Consider the following 12,984-nt stretch of genomic DNA (forward strand, 5'->3'; position numbering starts at 1 on the left):
GGGCGCGCTCCCGGCCTTGCCGCGGCCTCGGGACCCACCGAGGCTTCCAGGCTCCCACGCTCGCTCCCGAGCGCGTCCCCGCCCTGGCGTCACGTGATGCTGCCGCGGACCCTGAGCTGCGGGGCCTAAGCCGAGCTAAATTCGTTGCAGGTGGCCGCGGCGGGTGCAACCACAGAGGCTAATCCGCAGGAGTGGGGGAGGCTCGCGGAGTCGATGCTTCCTCTTCCAAGTCAGGTCAACTCCCGTTCCCTTCTCAGCATTCGCCGTCCCCGTCTTCCTGAGCGCTTGCATGAGCTCCTCCGAGTGGGGAAGCTCTGGTGACCATGTAGGGGACAAGGGTGAGGACGCTCCTGGTGCTCGGGACGAGGTCGGCGCTGTCAGCACGCCGCCCCGGCGCCCCCTGCACCCCGCTACGGGCCGGCGGGCCCTGGGCCCCGGTGCGAACTCCGGCGTCCGGCCGAGGCCTGGCCGGCAGCGCCGCGAATTCTCGCGTGCTCTCGCGAGAGTCCAAGTTGAACGAACATGGCGACGTCTAATCTGTTAAAGGTAAGACCCTCACTCCAGCCTGGGTTTTACTCTGTAGCTGCCGGGTTCGGCGCTTTGGGAAGGGCACGGCTCAGGTTCGGCTGCGAAATGTGGGAGTGTTCGGGGGTTGTCGGCCGGAAGGGAAGCCGCGGTGGCGGCGGGCGAGGACGGGGACGCGGGTCTCTGGCCTGGGGGTCTCTCCCGCCGACCGGCCGCTGGGAGAAAAGCCTGGCCGAGCGCTGCAGGGGCGTGATGCTTTCAGGGGACCCGCTCCGGCCGGCAGCGGGAGACGAATGGTCGCGCGGCGCCCTGACCAGCTGGGCCGTTAGGGCTCGGCGCTCGGTTTCCCGTAAAGCAGCGTCTAAGACGCATCCAAGGAAGAGCCGAGGAAATGCTGCCTAACAGGTTTCAGGGACTCGACCCCCTCTTCCATTTCTGTCCTCGTTCTGTCTGCACGAAATTCCCGGTCAGACCAGCAGTGCCTCCCCCTCCACCCCCTTCCTCCCTTTTCTGCGTGTTACACCTTCCCTCCTCATTCTCCCATTCTCGAGTTCATCTTTTCCCCTTTTTTCCCTAGGAAACTCCTTCCTAACTCCCATCCCCGTTACAGGACACGACCGGATGACAACCGAGGAAGCGCTCATATCGTTTCAAGGCGCAGGAAATTTACCGTGTCAAAGACAACGTTTAAAGTTAGTTTTTTCTTTTTTTTTTGAGACGGAGTCTCGCTCTTGTTACCCAGGCTGGAATGCAATGGTGCGATCTCGGCTCACCGCAACCTCCGCCTCCTGGGTTCAGGCAATTCTCCTGCCTCAGCCTCCTGAGTAGCTGGGACTACAGGCGCCCACCACCATGCCCAGCTAATTTTTTGTATTTTTAGTAGAGACGGGGTTTCACCATGTTGACCAGGATGGTCTCGATCTCTCGACCTCGTGATCCACCCGCCTCGGCCTCCCAAAGTGCTGGGATTACAGGCTTTAAAGTTAGTTTTATATAGCAAGGGAGATCTAGGCCCACAGGGCACATTCTCCACCACCAGTTAAAACGTTTGGAGAAGAATGAGGAAGACTTGGAACTAGTACGTTCTGTGCATGTGTTTGTAGTAATTATTTGCCTTAAAAGTACTGACAGAAATGGGGGTAGTGATTAACTCAGAGAACATAATATTACGGCGAAAACCACAATTACTTTTGTACCAACTTAATACAAAGGATGAACCACCTCTTCCCCAGACCGCTCATTATGCCTTCAGGCAATGTGGATGAATACTAGAAAATAATAAAAAAGGAACCTAACCACCATGTCTTCTTTAGACCACTGATATTGATTGTTTAGTAGATGGGACTCTCTCATAAAATAAAGAACAAATTTTACTAAGAGGCAATACTGTATATCCCCTTTTATTTTTTTGTAATAAGATGAGGGTTTCACCATGATGGCAGGCTGGTCTTGAACTCCCGACCTCACGTGATCCACCCACCTTGGCCTCCCAAAGTGAGCCACAGCGCCTGGCCCATATATCCCCTTTTAAAAGAGGGAGGGGCCCTAGAATTAGACCCCCTGAATAGCCACCACTGACAAGCTGTAAGACTTTGGGCAAGTTTCCTTATGAGTAGAACAGTATTATCAATAAAGAGCACCTGTATCATAGGACATTGTGAAGATTAAATTAGTTGATGTATCTATAATGCTCAAACTGTGCCTGGCACTTAATTAGTATAAAATACAATTTTAAGAAAACTAATTCAGGAGAATTGAGTAACCCATCCCACTCTGCTTTTCTCTTTTATGATGGTATAGCAAAATTCTCATGCTTTAGTTCGGAAAGAAAATTTGTGGGTTGGGCACCATGGCTCACTCCTATAATCTCAGCTCTTTGAGAGGCCAAGGTGGGGGGATTGTTTTAGATACATTAATCTTCACAGTGTTCCTACAATATAAGTGCTATTGATAATTCTGACTTAAAGGATATAGTGAACTATGATCACGCCACTGCTCTGTAGCCCAGGTGAGAATGAGACTTTAAAAAAAAGAAGAAAGAAAATTTGTTTGATTTCTGAAGACTCCTATTAATGCATCTGTGTGTTTACATAAACAGTATCTATGCTATTAATTGAAATGTGTTTAAGAAATAATTTTGTCTCCGATTCTGTGAAATTTTGACCTGTTGATTACCTGGATAAAGCAAGGTCTTTTTCTCCCCAAAAATAACTCTCAGAAAAGAGCAAGTCACTATTCTACTTTTTACAAAACCTCTCAAAGCATTGTTTAGAGAAGCTATTTTGGTACATATCAGTTAAGTACTTACCTGTGGAAGCTACGTTGGTCCATATTAGGTAAGTACTTACCTGTGGAAGCTACTTTGGTCTATATTAGTTAAATACTTACCTTGTGGAAATTCTGAATCTACATCCACAGCACAGACCTGTGAATGGAAAAACTGCCTGAATGTACAGAAAACAGGCCCTTAGGGTTTAGGCTTAAAAGCTCACGGGAATTTAAAAAGTGTTTTAACTCAAACATTTACAAATAAAGGGAAGGTGATAATACTTTGAAAAAAAAAAAAGAAGCAAGTTACTTAGTCACTCTAGTGAACATGAAGACAGATGCCAATGTTACACTAAGATTCAGTAACACTGTCTTATGAAATGTTGATTAAGGGAAAAAGCTGAATTTCTAAATGAATATTAATTTATATAGTAGATTATTTTAATGTTGTGTAACTAATATGACATTATAAATGGACATTTGTTTCTTTTATCTATATGTAACCAAAGTTTATGTATTCAAGTTGGCCAGAAAATCTCTTTATATCCTCACTGGCAGGTGATGGGGGCTTGCCTTATGTAGTAGCCCCTGCCACATCTACCCCAACGCCCCGACTTATCCTCAGGGAATGTATTCCAAGACCCCCGTGGATGCTTGAAATGGTGGACAGTACCAAACCCCATATATACTGTTTTTTCTGATCTGATGACCAGGAGGGCTACGAAGTGACTAATGGGCGAGTAAGGCATACGACATGGATATAGCGAATGGAGCCAGACTGGGAGATTTCGTCACACTGTGTAGAACGTGCACTTTAAAACCTGTTGTTCATTTCTGGAATTTTTTTGTCTAACATTTTTGGATCATGGTTGACCAAATATCACTAAAACTGGAAAGTGAGACCGAGGATGAGGATGGATGACTATTCGTACATTTAAAAAGTAGCCCATTGGCCAGGCACAGTGGCTCATGCCTGTAATCCCAGCACTTTGGGAGGCTGAGGAGGGCAGATCATGAGGTCTGGAGTTTAAGACCAGACTAGCCAACATGGTGAAACCCCATGTCTACTAAAAATACAAAAGATAGTGGGGCATGGTGGCGCACATCTGTAGTCCCAGCTACTGGGGAGGCTAAGGTGGAAGAATCACTTGAACCTGGGAGGCAGGGGTTACAGTGAGCCGAGATTGCACCACTGCACTCCAGCCTGGCAAACAGAGCGAGACTTGGTCTCAAAAGAATAAAAAAACGAATCATCAAGTGGGAAGACTTAAGTTTGTCTTTGGGAGAAATGTAATGAGACTCTGCAGGGTAGTTCTGTAACATAGTTTGTAGGAGTATTTAAATTCAAGGCTGGTGGTACCTTGAATAGAGACAGAACCGGCTGGGGAGTGGCTAAATTAGCCTCATTTCCTTTTTTGATGGGATTAATAACCTGGTTCGTTAGAAAAATGCCTTTGACATTGTATAGTTAGATATCACCAGAGCATTTTTGACAAAATTATCGTGTCCTATGGTCAAAATGGAGAACTGTGGGCTTGATGAGAAATATCCCCTGAAGGGTATAGGCGTTTGACAGTGAAAGGTAGTAAACCATCAATCCTTAAAGGCCTTCAGTGTCCTGCTGAAAGTGTATGTGCTTGCTTTATCAGTAAGCTGAGTAAAGTTAAGTTTATGGAGTTTGTGGAGGACACAGAATTCAGAGGGCTAGCTAATCCGTTTTGAAAGATTCAAACATTTTTTTTTATTCTTGGAGACAGCACAGGGTCATACTCCAATGCCAAGGCTGGAGTGCACTGGCACAATCATGATTCACTGCGGCCTTAACTTCCTGGACTCAGGTGATTCTCCCATCTTAGCCTCCTAGCTGGGACGACAGGCATGCATCAACATGCCTGGCTAATTCTTTGCATTTTTTGTAGAAATGAGGTTTCCGCATGTTGTCCAGGCTGGTCTTGAATTCCTGGGCTCAAGCCATCTGCCAGCCTTGGCTTCCCAAAGTGCTGGGAGTACAGGCGTCAAAACTTTCTTGATGTGTGACTTAGAAGTTAAAAGTTTTTTTTTTTTATTTGAGACTGAGTCTTGCTCTGTTGCCAGGCTGGAGTGCAGTGGTGCGGTCTCAGCTCACTGCAACCTCTGCCTCTTGGGTTCAAGTGATTCTCCTGCCTCAGCCTTCCCAGTAGCTGGGGCTACAGGCGTGCACCACCAAACCCAGCCTTTTTTTTTTTTTTTTTTTGAGATGGAGTCTTGCTCCGTCGCCGAGGCTGGAGTGTAGTGGCACGACCTTGGCTCACTGCAGCCTTTGCCTCCTGGGTTCAAGGGATTCTTCTGCCTCAGCCTCCCGAGTCGCTGGGACTACAGGCATGCACCACCATGCCCAGCTAATTTTTGCATTTTTAGTAGAGACGGGGTTTCACTGTTTCATTTTTTTATTTTTTTTATTTTTTGAGACAGAGTTTCGCTCATGTCACCCAGGCTGGAGTGCAATGGCGCGATCTCGGCTCACCGCAACCTCCGCCTCCTGGGTTCAGGCAATTCTCGTGCCTCAGCCTCCCTAGTAGCTGGGACTACAGGCACGCACCACCATGCCCAGCTAATTTTTTGTATTTTTAGTAGAGACGGGGTTTCACCATGTTGACCAGGATGGTCTCGATCTCTTGACCTCGTGATCCACCCGCCTCGGCCTCCCAAAGTGCTGGGATTACAGGCGTGAGCCACCGCGCCCGGCCTCATTTTTTTTATTTTTAGTAGAGACAGGGTTTCACCATGTTGGACAAGATGGTCTCGATCTTCTGACCTCGTGATCTGCCCACCTCAGCCTCCCAAAGTGCAGGGATTATAAGCGTGAGCCACTGTGGCCGTTTTTCTTTTTTAATATTGGAATTTGACTCGAATAATTTTATTGTCTGTTTAAAGCAGGTCAACTATTGCTGTATCTTAGAAGTCTTTCAGCTATGTAAAGATGCGTGTAGTACATTTTGACATATACAGTTATCAACTGCTTTGGGGTTTTGTATCTCTGAAAACCTTTCCATATAACTGCTTTATCTTTGCTGTTTTGCCTTCCAAAGTTCGTCTTTGTAGGAATCTGATACTCTAATTTCATCCTCTGTTTTAGATTACTTTGAACAAGTAATGTTCCTTTTCTTTTGCAATTATCATCTGGGCCCTTAGTGCTCATTTTTTTCGTTTCCAGTTTACTGTTCTACTCCAAACAGCAGTTGTTCAGACCTTTTTTTTTTGCTGAGCCTCACCCCTCTTAATTCTTAGCACAGTACTTCACCCAGCTATTTGAAGTGCCCTTAACTTCCTTGGTTGACGGCACACATTTTTCTTGTTTCCCCCGTACCCTCCTCTGTTCCCTGCTGTCTCCCAAATTGCTTCCTTCTGCTTGTTCAGTCCTCGTCTTCCCCTCCGGACTTGGTGGTATGTCCCCTCTTGCTTTTTTTTTGTTTCCCTTTTTCTCACTGCTATGCCTATAAGAAAGTTCATGTGTTGCCTCATATAAACTTCTTTTTTTTTGGAGACAGAGTTTCACTCTTGTTGCCCAGGCTGGAGTGCAGTAGCGCAATCTCTGCTCACTGCAACCTCCGCCTCCCGGGTTCAAGTGATTCTCCTGCCTTGGCCTCCGGGGTAGCTGGGATTACAGACACACACTACCACACCCAGCTAATTTTTGTATTTTTAGTAGAGACAGGATTTTACCATGTTGGCCAGGCTGGTCTTCAATTCCTGACCTCATATGATCCTCCTGCCTCTCTACCCAAAGTGTTGGGATTACAGGCATGAGCCACTGTGCTTGGCCTCATATAAACTTAACTTGTATTCTGCCTTAAACTTTTGTCAGTTTCTCACTGTCACAGTTCTTGGAAAAGCAGCCCGTTTGCTGCCGTTATAATTCTTTGCCCTTTAACTTACTGTGATATGGCTCACTCTTCTCTCCCAGCCAGTTGTATAGAACCTGTTAGTCTTAAAGGCACTAGCATCCTCCTGATTATCAAATGAGATTCTTTGTGATATTGTTTCTCCTCTTTTCTGGTATTATTGCTCATTTCCTCTGCTGCTTTTTTGGTTTTTATGACATTCCTTCCTTGGTCTTCTCTCTCTCAAATCACTTGTTTTTCACTGACTTCTCTCCCCTGCCCCCAATATAATTATTTCTCAGGATTTTATCTTCAGCCCTTTCTATCTTTGTTTTTTTGTTTTTTTTTTGTTTTTGTTTTTCTGGGACAGTCTTAACTCCCATGATTTCACTATTTTTATCTCTCAGCTCTGATCTGAGCTCTAGATCAAAACAGTTCTTTCTCACCATATCACTTCTGCTCCGATACCTTTGATGACTCAAATTATTTCAGATCTTTCCAACTGGGTCTTCTCCTGATAACTAGTATAGTTTTCTCTCTCTCTCTCTCTCTCTCTCTCTCTCTCTCTCTCCCCCTCTCCCCCTCCCTCTCCCCCCCGCACCTCTCTCCCCCTGCCCCCCCCCACTCCTGTCTCATACATGTGTGTGCACACACCCCTACCTGGCTGGTTACTCGTTGGCTCATTAGCATGCCAGAAGTCATCTTCTCCCTAATAACTATTAACTCTCTTTCTCTTTCCTTCTAATTAGATCTAGTGAGTTGGAGGCACAAGAAGGTAGTAGAATACAATCAACCCACAAGAGAACTCAAACTTTCTTTTTTTTTTTTTAGGGAAAAAAAAAAAGTGAAGGGGAGGAAGAAAGAGGAAGAAAAAGAGGGAGAGAAAACGGGAATGTAGCTTTATTCTAAAAATGGGTATTACTAATGGCCGATCAATATTTTGTGTATTTAAAATGGAGAGCTCTATAAATATTTATTGAGTTTACTTGTTCCGGATCTGAGTTCAAGTCCTGGATATCCTTATTAATTTTCTGTCTCGTTGAGTCTAAATCTCTTTATGGGTCTTATGTATCTAGGTGTTAGGATCGTTAGCTCTTATTGTTGCATTGATCCATTTACCACTATATCTTTGTTGCTTTGAAATCTATTTTATCAGATGTGAGAATTGCAGCTCCTGCTTTTTATTTATTTATTTTTGCTCTCCATTTGGTTGGTAACTCTTTCTTCATCCCTTTGTTTTGAGTCTTTGTGTATCTTTGGATGTGAAATGGGTCTGGATGTAGCATACCGTTGGGTTTTGGCTGTATCTTTTGATTGGGGGATTTAGTCAACTTAAATTTAGGGTTACTGCCATTTGATGTTACCTGGCTATTCTATCCATTCGTTGATGTAAATTCTTCTTTATGTTGATGCTCTTTACTTTTTGGTATATTTTTAGAAAGGCTAATACTGGTTGTTCCTTTCTATGTGTAATGCTTCTTTCATAAGCGCTTGGAAAGCAGGCCTGGTGGTAATAAAATCTCTGAGTACTTGCTTGTTCATAAAAAGAACTCAAACTTTAAATTGAAATATGACTGATACTACTTTTCTCAGGGGAAATTTTTTTTTCCTTTAAGAGAAAAGAAAATGGAAATGGAAGGCAGTGATTCAGAATGTCTGTAGACACTGGACATGGTGGCTCGTGCCTCTGATCTCAGCACTTGGGAAGGATGAGGTGAGAGGATTGCTTGAGGCCAACCTGGGCAATATTGGAAGACCCTGTCTCTACAGAACAACAACAAAAAGTGCCTGTAGAATGTATTCATTATTAAAATAACTTTATTGACACCCATATGCAGTGCAGCATGTAGAATGCAAAGATATATGTCCATGCTCTTTGGGAATTTACCATATACTAAAAGGTGCTAATGATTTACTGTGAGGCAGAAGTTTCAGATGTGTTACCAACTGCTGTTAGTCCCTCACAGATTGAGGAAATAGTTTCCGGTGGGATGATCAGTGAAGATTCTTTGGAGAAATGTTGAAGCTGGATTTTGAATAATGGGTAAACTTTTTTTAGCTGGTGATTAGCAGAAAATTTGGTAGGAATCTAGGCTAGGTTAGTTTGGCTGCAGTGTAAGCAGAGCTGCATGCTGTGTTAGATATTCTTTATGAGTAGTAGTCCTTGGGATTGTCGCAGCATAGAAACCCAGAATACAGGGAAACAGCAGGAGAGAGAGGAGTAAAAGGAAAGTCAGATCAGATTACAAAGGGCCTTCAGTGCTAGGCGAGGGGGTTTGAAATAAAGTTCTCTAGTTACTGAGGAATATTTGCAAACTATCTGAGCAGAGATACTCTCAAGCCCTCAATCTATTTTTGGCTTTTACACATGAAGTTATTCTATTTTCTGTGTATTCATAATCTGCTTGTGAGATGGCCATGGATGAGGGCATTTGTGCCAGTGACATCCTGTTCATTGAAACCGTAACCGTAACAGGAAAAATTAAGTCTATGGGAAATAAATTCATTGAACAAGAATTTACTATTTCCTACTTCTAACTAGATAATGATAAACTAGGCAGACAACTCCTGCCCTTGTATAATTTACATTTTTGTTGGGAATGCAAACAATAAACATAAACAATTAAATACATACTGTAAGTCAAGTTGTGATAGGTACTATCAAGAAAAAAATCCAGGGTAAGGAAGAGAGGGCTTGGTGTTATTTTTTTTGAGACAGAGCCTCACTCAGTTGCCCAGGCTGGAGTGCAGTGGCGTGATCTCGGCTCACTGCAACCTCCACCTCCTAGGTTCAAGCGATTCTCCTGCCTCAGCCTCCTGAGTAGCTGGGATTACAGGCCCATGCCACCACACTTGGCTAATTTTTGTATTTTTAGTAGAGACGGGATTTCACCGTGTTGGCCGGGATGGTCTTGAACTCCTGACCTCAAGTGGTCCACCTGCCTCAGCCACCCAAAGTGCTGGGATTACAGGTGTGAGCCGCCTGGCTTATTTTTGTTAAGATAGTGAGAGAATACCTCTGAGGAGATGCTATTTGAGGTAAGACCTGAACGAAGCAAGAGAGCAAGTCATGTACATATTTAGAAGAGTTCCTTGTGGAGCGAACAGCCAGTGCAAAAGCACAGACTCAGGATCATACTTGGCAAGGAATATGGATGTGATACAAATATTTGAATATTGTCAGTGACTGTGGTTAAGATACATAACCAGAGAATTCTTTTTAGTATGTCTAGTTAAACATAAAAGAGAACCTCATTAAGAACTTGTCAGTTTTTCATTGGGTTGATAGAAATTGCCCTCTTGAAACACACATCTGAGAGGGACATGAGCCTTAGAGCAACCTTCCCTCACTTCAATGTACGGTCCCAGAAAGAGATGGTTGCGTTTGACATAGCGGAGAGAGAAAATGAATTTCAGAGTTGGTCATGAGTAGGAATGGGAGAGGGAATAGTGGGCTAATCAGTAACTGTAAAACTTTGTGATGCATATAAATGGGAGACTCTTTCATGTTCTATGAAAATAAATGATTGAACAATTACCATAATCTGGAGGTGGTTATGTTAATTAAAACTTCTAAAAGGAAGTGGCAGCTCAGGATAAATTTAGATCAGTCATTTTTCAGTGGATTAGAGGAGGGAAATTTTAGACTGCTGGAAGGTAGAGGATACTAGGCATCTTTCTAGTAAAAAGAGATTTTGTTCTTTTTGTTTGTTTGTTTTGAGATGGGGTCTCACTGTCACAAAAGCTGGAGTGCAGTGGCATGATCATGGCTCACTTCAGCCTTGATCTCCCAGGCTCAAGTGATGCTCCAACCGCAGCCTCCTGAGTAGCTGAGACTATAGGCACATACTGTGCCTGGCTAATTTTTTACAGAGATGAGATCTGACCATATTGCCCAGACTGGTCTCTACTCCTGAGCTCTAGTGATCTTCCTGCGTAGGCCTCCCAAAGTGCTGGAATTGCAGGCATGAGCAAAAAAGTGCCAGCCAGAGGTTTTTCTTTTCTTTTCTTTTTTTGAGACAGTCTCACTCTGTTTCCCATGTACAGTGGTGCAATCACAGCTCACTGCAGCCTCGACCTCCTCAGGCTCAGGTGATACTCCCACCTCATCCTTACAAGTAGCTGAGACCACAGGTGCAACACCACCACACCTAGCTCATTAAAAAAATTTTATGTAGAGTCAGGTTTTGCCATGTTGCCCAGGCTAGTGTCGAATTCCTGGGCTCAAGCAGTCTCCTGTCTTGGCCTCCTGAAGTGCTTGGATTGCAGGTGTGAGCTACCATGCCCACCTAAGGTTTCTTTTAATAAATGTTTTGCCTAGTGTGCTGGTGAACCCAGTTGTCATTAAAAGCCATTTGCCTCCTGCCTTGGTTAGTAGGTAAATAGATGCCTGATGTGCTCTGTAAAATAAGTATGGCTGGTTGCAGTAACTCACGCCTGTAGTCCCAGTGATTTCAGAGAGGCCAAGGTCAGAGTATTGCTGGAGGCCAGGAGTTTGACAGCAGCCTGGGCAACCCCATTTGTACAAAAAAAAAAAAAACCCAAAGTAGAATACAGCTCAGGTTAAAATTTGTCAGATGCTGGATGCAGTGGTTTATGCCCAGCATTTTGGGATGCCAAGGCAGTAGTGTCACTTGAGGCCAGGAGTTGGAGGCTAGCCTGGGCAGCATAGCAAGACCTACTACCGCTACAAAAATTAAAATTAAAAGAGAGAACGTTGGCTTGGTCATATCCATGGAGTACATACAAATAATATCACAGGTAATTGATCAGTGTTACTGGGGTTTGTTCATTCTGTAAAAATCTGAACATTTATGCTGTACTGGATACCATTTTAAATGTTAGTGAGGCTGCATGCAATGGCTCACACCTATAATCCAAGCACTTCAGGAGGTTGAGGTGGGTGGATTACCTGAGCCCAGGAGTTTTAAACCAGCCTTGGGCAACATGACAAAACTCATCTCTACAAAAAATAAAAATATAGCTGGGGGTGGTAGGGTACAGTTTTGTAGTTCCAGCTACTCAGGAGGCTGAGTTGGGAGGTTCATTGAGCCCAGGAGGTTGAGGCTGCAGTGAATTGAGATTGTACCACTGCACTCCAGACTGGGCAACGTAGCAAGATCCAGTCTCCAAAAAAAAAAAAGTGTCAGTGATAATAGCGAATATGACAAAAGTTCTCAGACCTTGGAGCTTATATCCTGATGGATGAATACAGACACTAAAAAATATCCTTTCGTAGTTTTTGCTGATAATGAGGGCAGTAATGAAAACCACATGGTAAGAATGTTCAAGCCCAGATGCGGTGGCTCACACCTGTAATTCCAGCACTGTGGGAAGCCCAGGTGGGAGGATTGCTTGAGCCCAGGAGTTCCAGACCAGTCTAGGCAACATAGTGAGACCTTGTCTCTACAAAAAATTTAAAAATTATCCGGGCATGTTGATGCATGCCTGTAGTCCCAGCTACATGGGAGGCTGAGGCAGGTGGATTGCTTGAGCACAGAAGATCAAGGCTGCAGTGAGCAGTGTTCATGCTACTTCACTCTAGCCTGGGCAACAGAGTGACACCCTGTCTCAAAAAAAGAGTGTTCAGAAGGTGGGGCCACTAGTTTACTCACTTATTTACAACAGAAAATAATTATTCCCCCGAAGACTGCTTTTGACTATATTTTGTTTAATGTTCTTTCTCTACCACATGTTGACATTTCAGATCCCATGGCTCTCCTGGGCTTTTCTTAAAAGTCCTGTTAAGTCCAAATTAAAATTTCAGTCTCATAGCCAATCAGAGTTTCTCTTCTACCATCTTAAGACTTTGTCTCTGGATGTGCAGAGAGGCATGGAGGAAGGGCATTTTTCTTAGGTTGGTTTGGGAGGCCTCTCTGAGGTGACATTGGAGCTGAGACCTGATGATCTGCATTCTAAGTCAAAGGTCTTGAGGTGCAGTGATGAGCTGACCTGTTTAAGTAACACCTTTAAAAGGTTGCTGTGGCTGGAACATAGTAAGAATTGCACTAGTGAGAATTACTGGTATTCAAATATATACAATCAGCCCTCAGTATTCATGAGTTCCATGTCTATAGATTCGACCAACCAAGGATCAGAAATATTCAGAAAACACTGGGCGTAATGGCTCATGCCTGTAATCCCAGCACTTTGGGAGGCCTAGGCAGGTGGATCACCTGAGGTCAGGAGTTCAAGAGCAGCCTGGCCAACATGGTTAAACCCCGTCTCTACTTAAAAAGATACAAAAATAAGCCATGTATGGTGGCACACACCTGTAGTCCCAGCTACATGGGAGGCTGAGGCAGGAGAATCACTTGAACCTGGGAGGGGA

The 12,984-nt window shown here is 44.4% G+C and overlaps 1 protein-coding gene across 1 annotated transcript in view; it reads left to right on the forward strand.

Annotated features, from left to right (window-relative positions):
- The first annotated feature begins 70 nt into the window (after window positions 1–70).
- Window positions 71–12,984, forward strand: part of CUL5 (cullin 5) — a 107,317-nt gene continuing 94,403 nt past the window's right edge. The window contains 2 exon segments of the mRNA XM_002807267.7: window positions 71–517; window positions 520–546. Coding sequence (XP_002807313.3) covers window positions 290–517; window positions 520–546 — 255 coding nt within the window. The 5' untranslated portion in view covers window positions 71–289.

Source organism: Callithrix jacchus, chromosome 10 (assembly GCF_049354715.1).
Source record: "Callithrix jacchus isolate 240 chromosome 10, calJac240_pri, whole genome shotgun sequence".
NCBI classification, from domain to species: domain Eukaryota; kingdom Metazoa; phylum Chordata; class Mammalia; order Primates; family Cebidae; genus Callithrix; species Callithrix jacchus.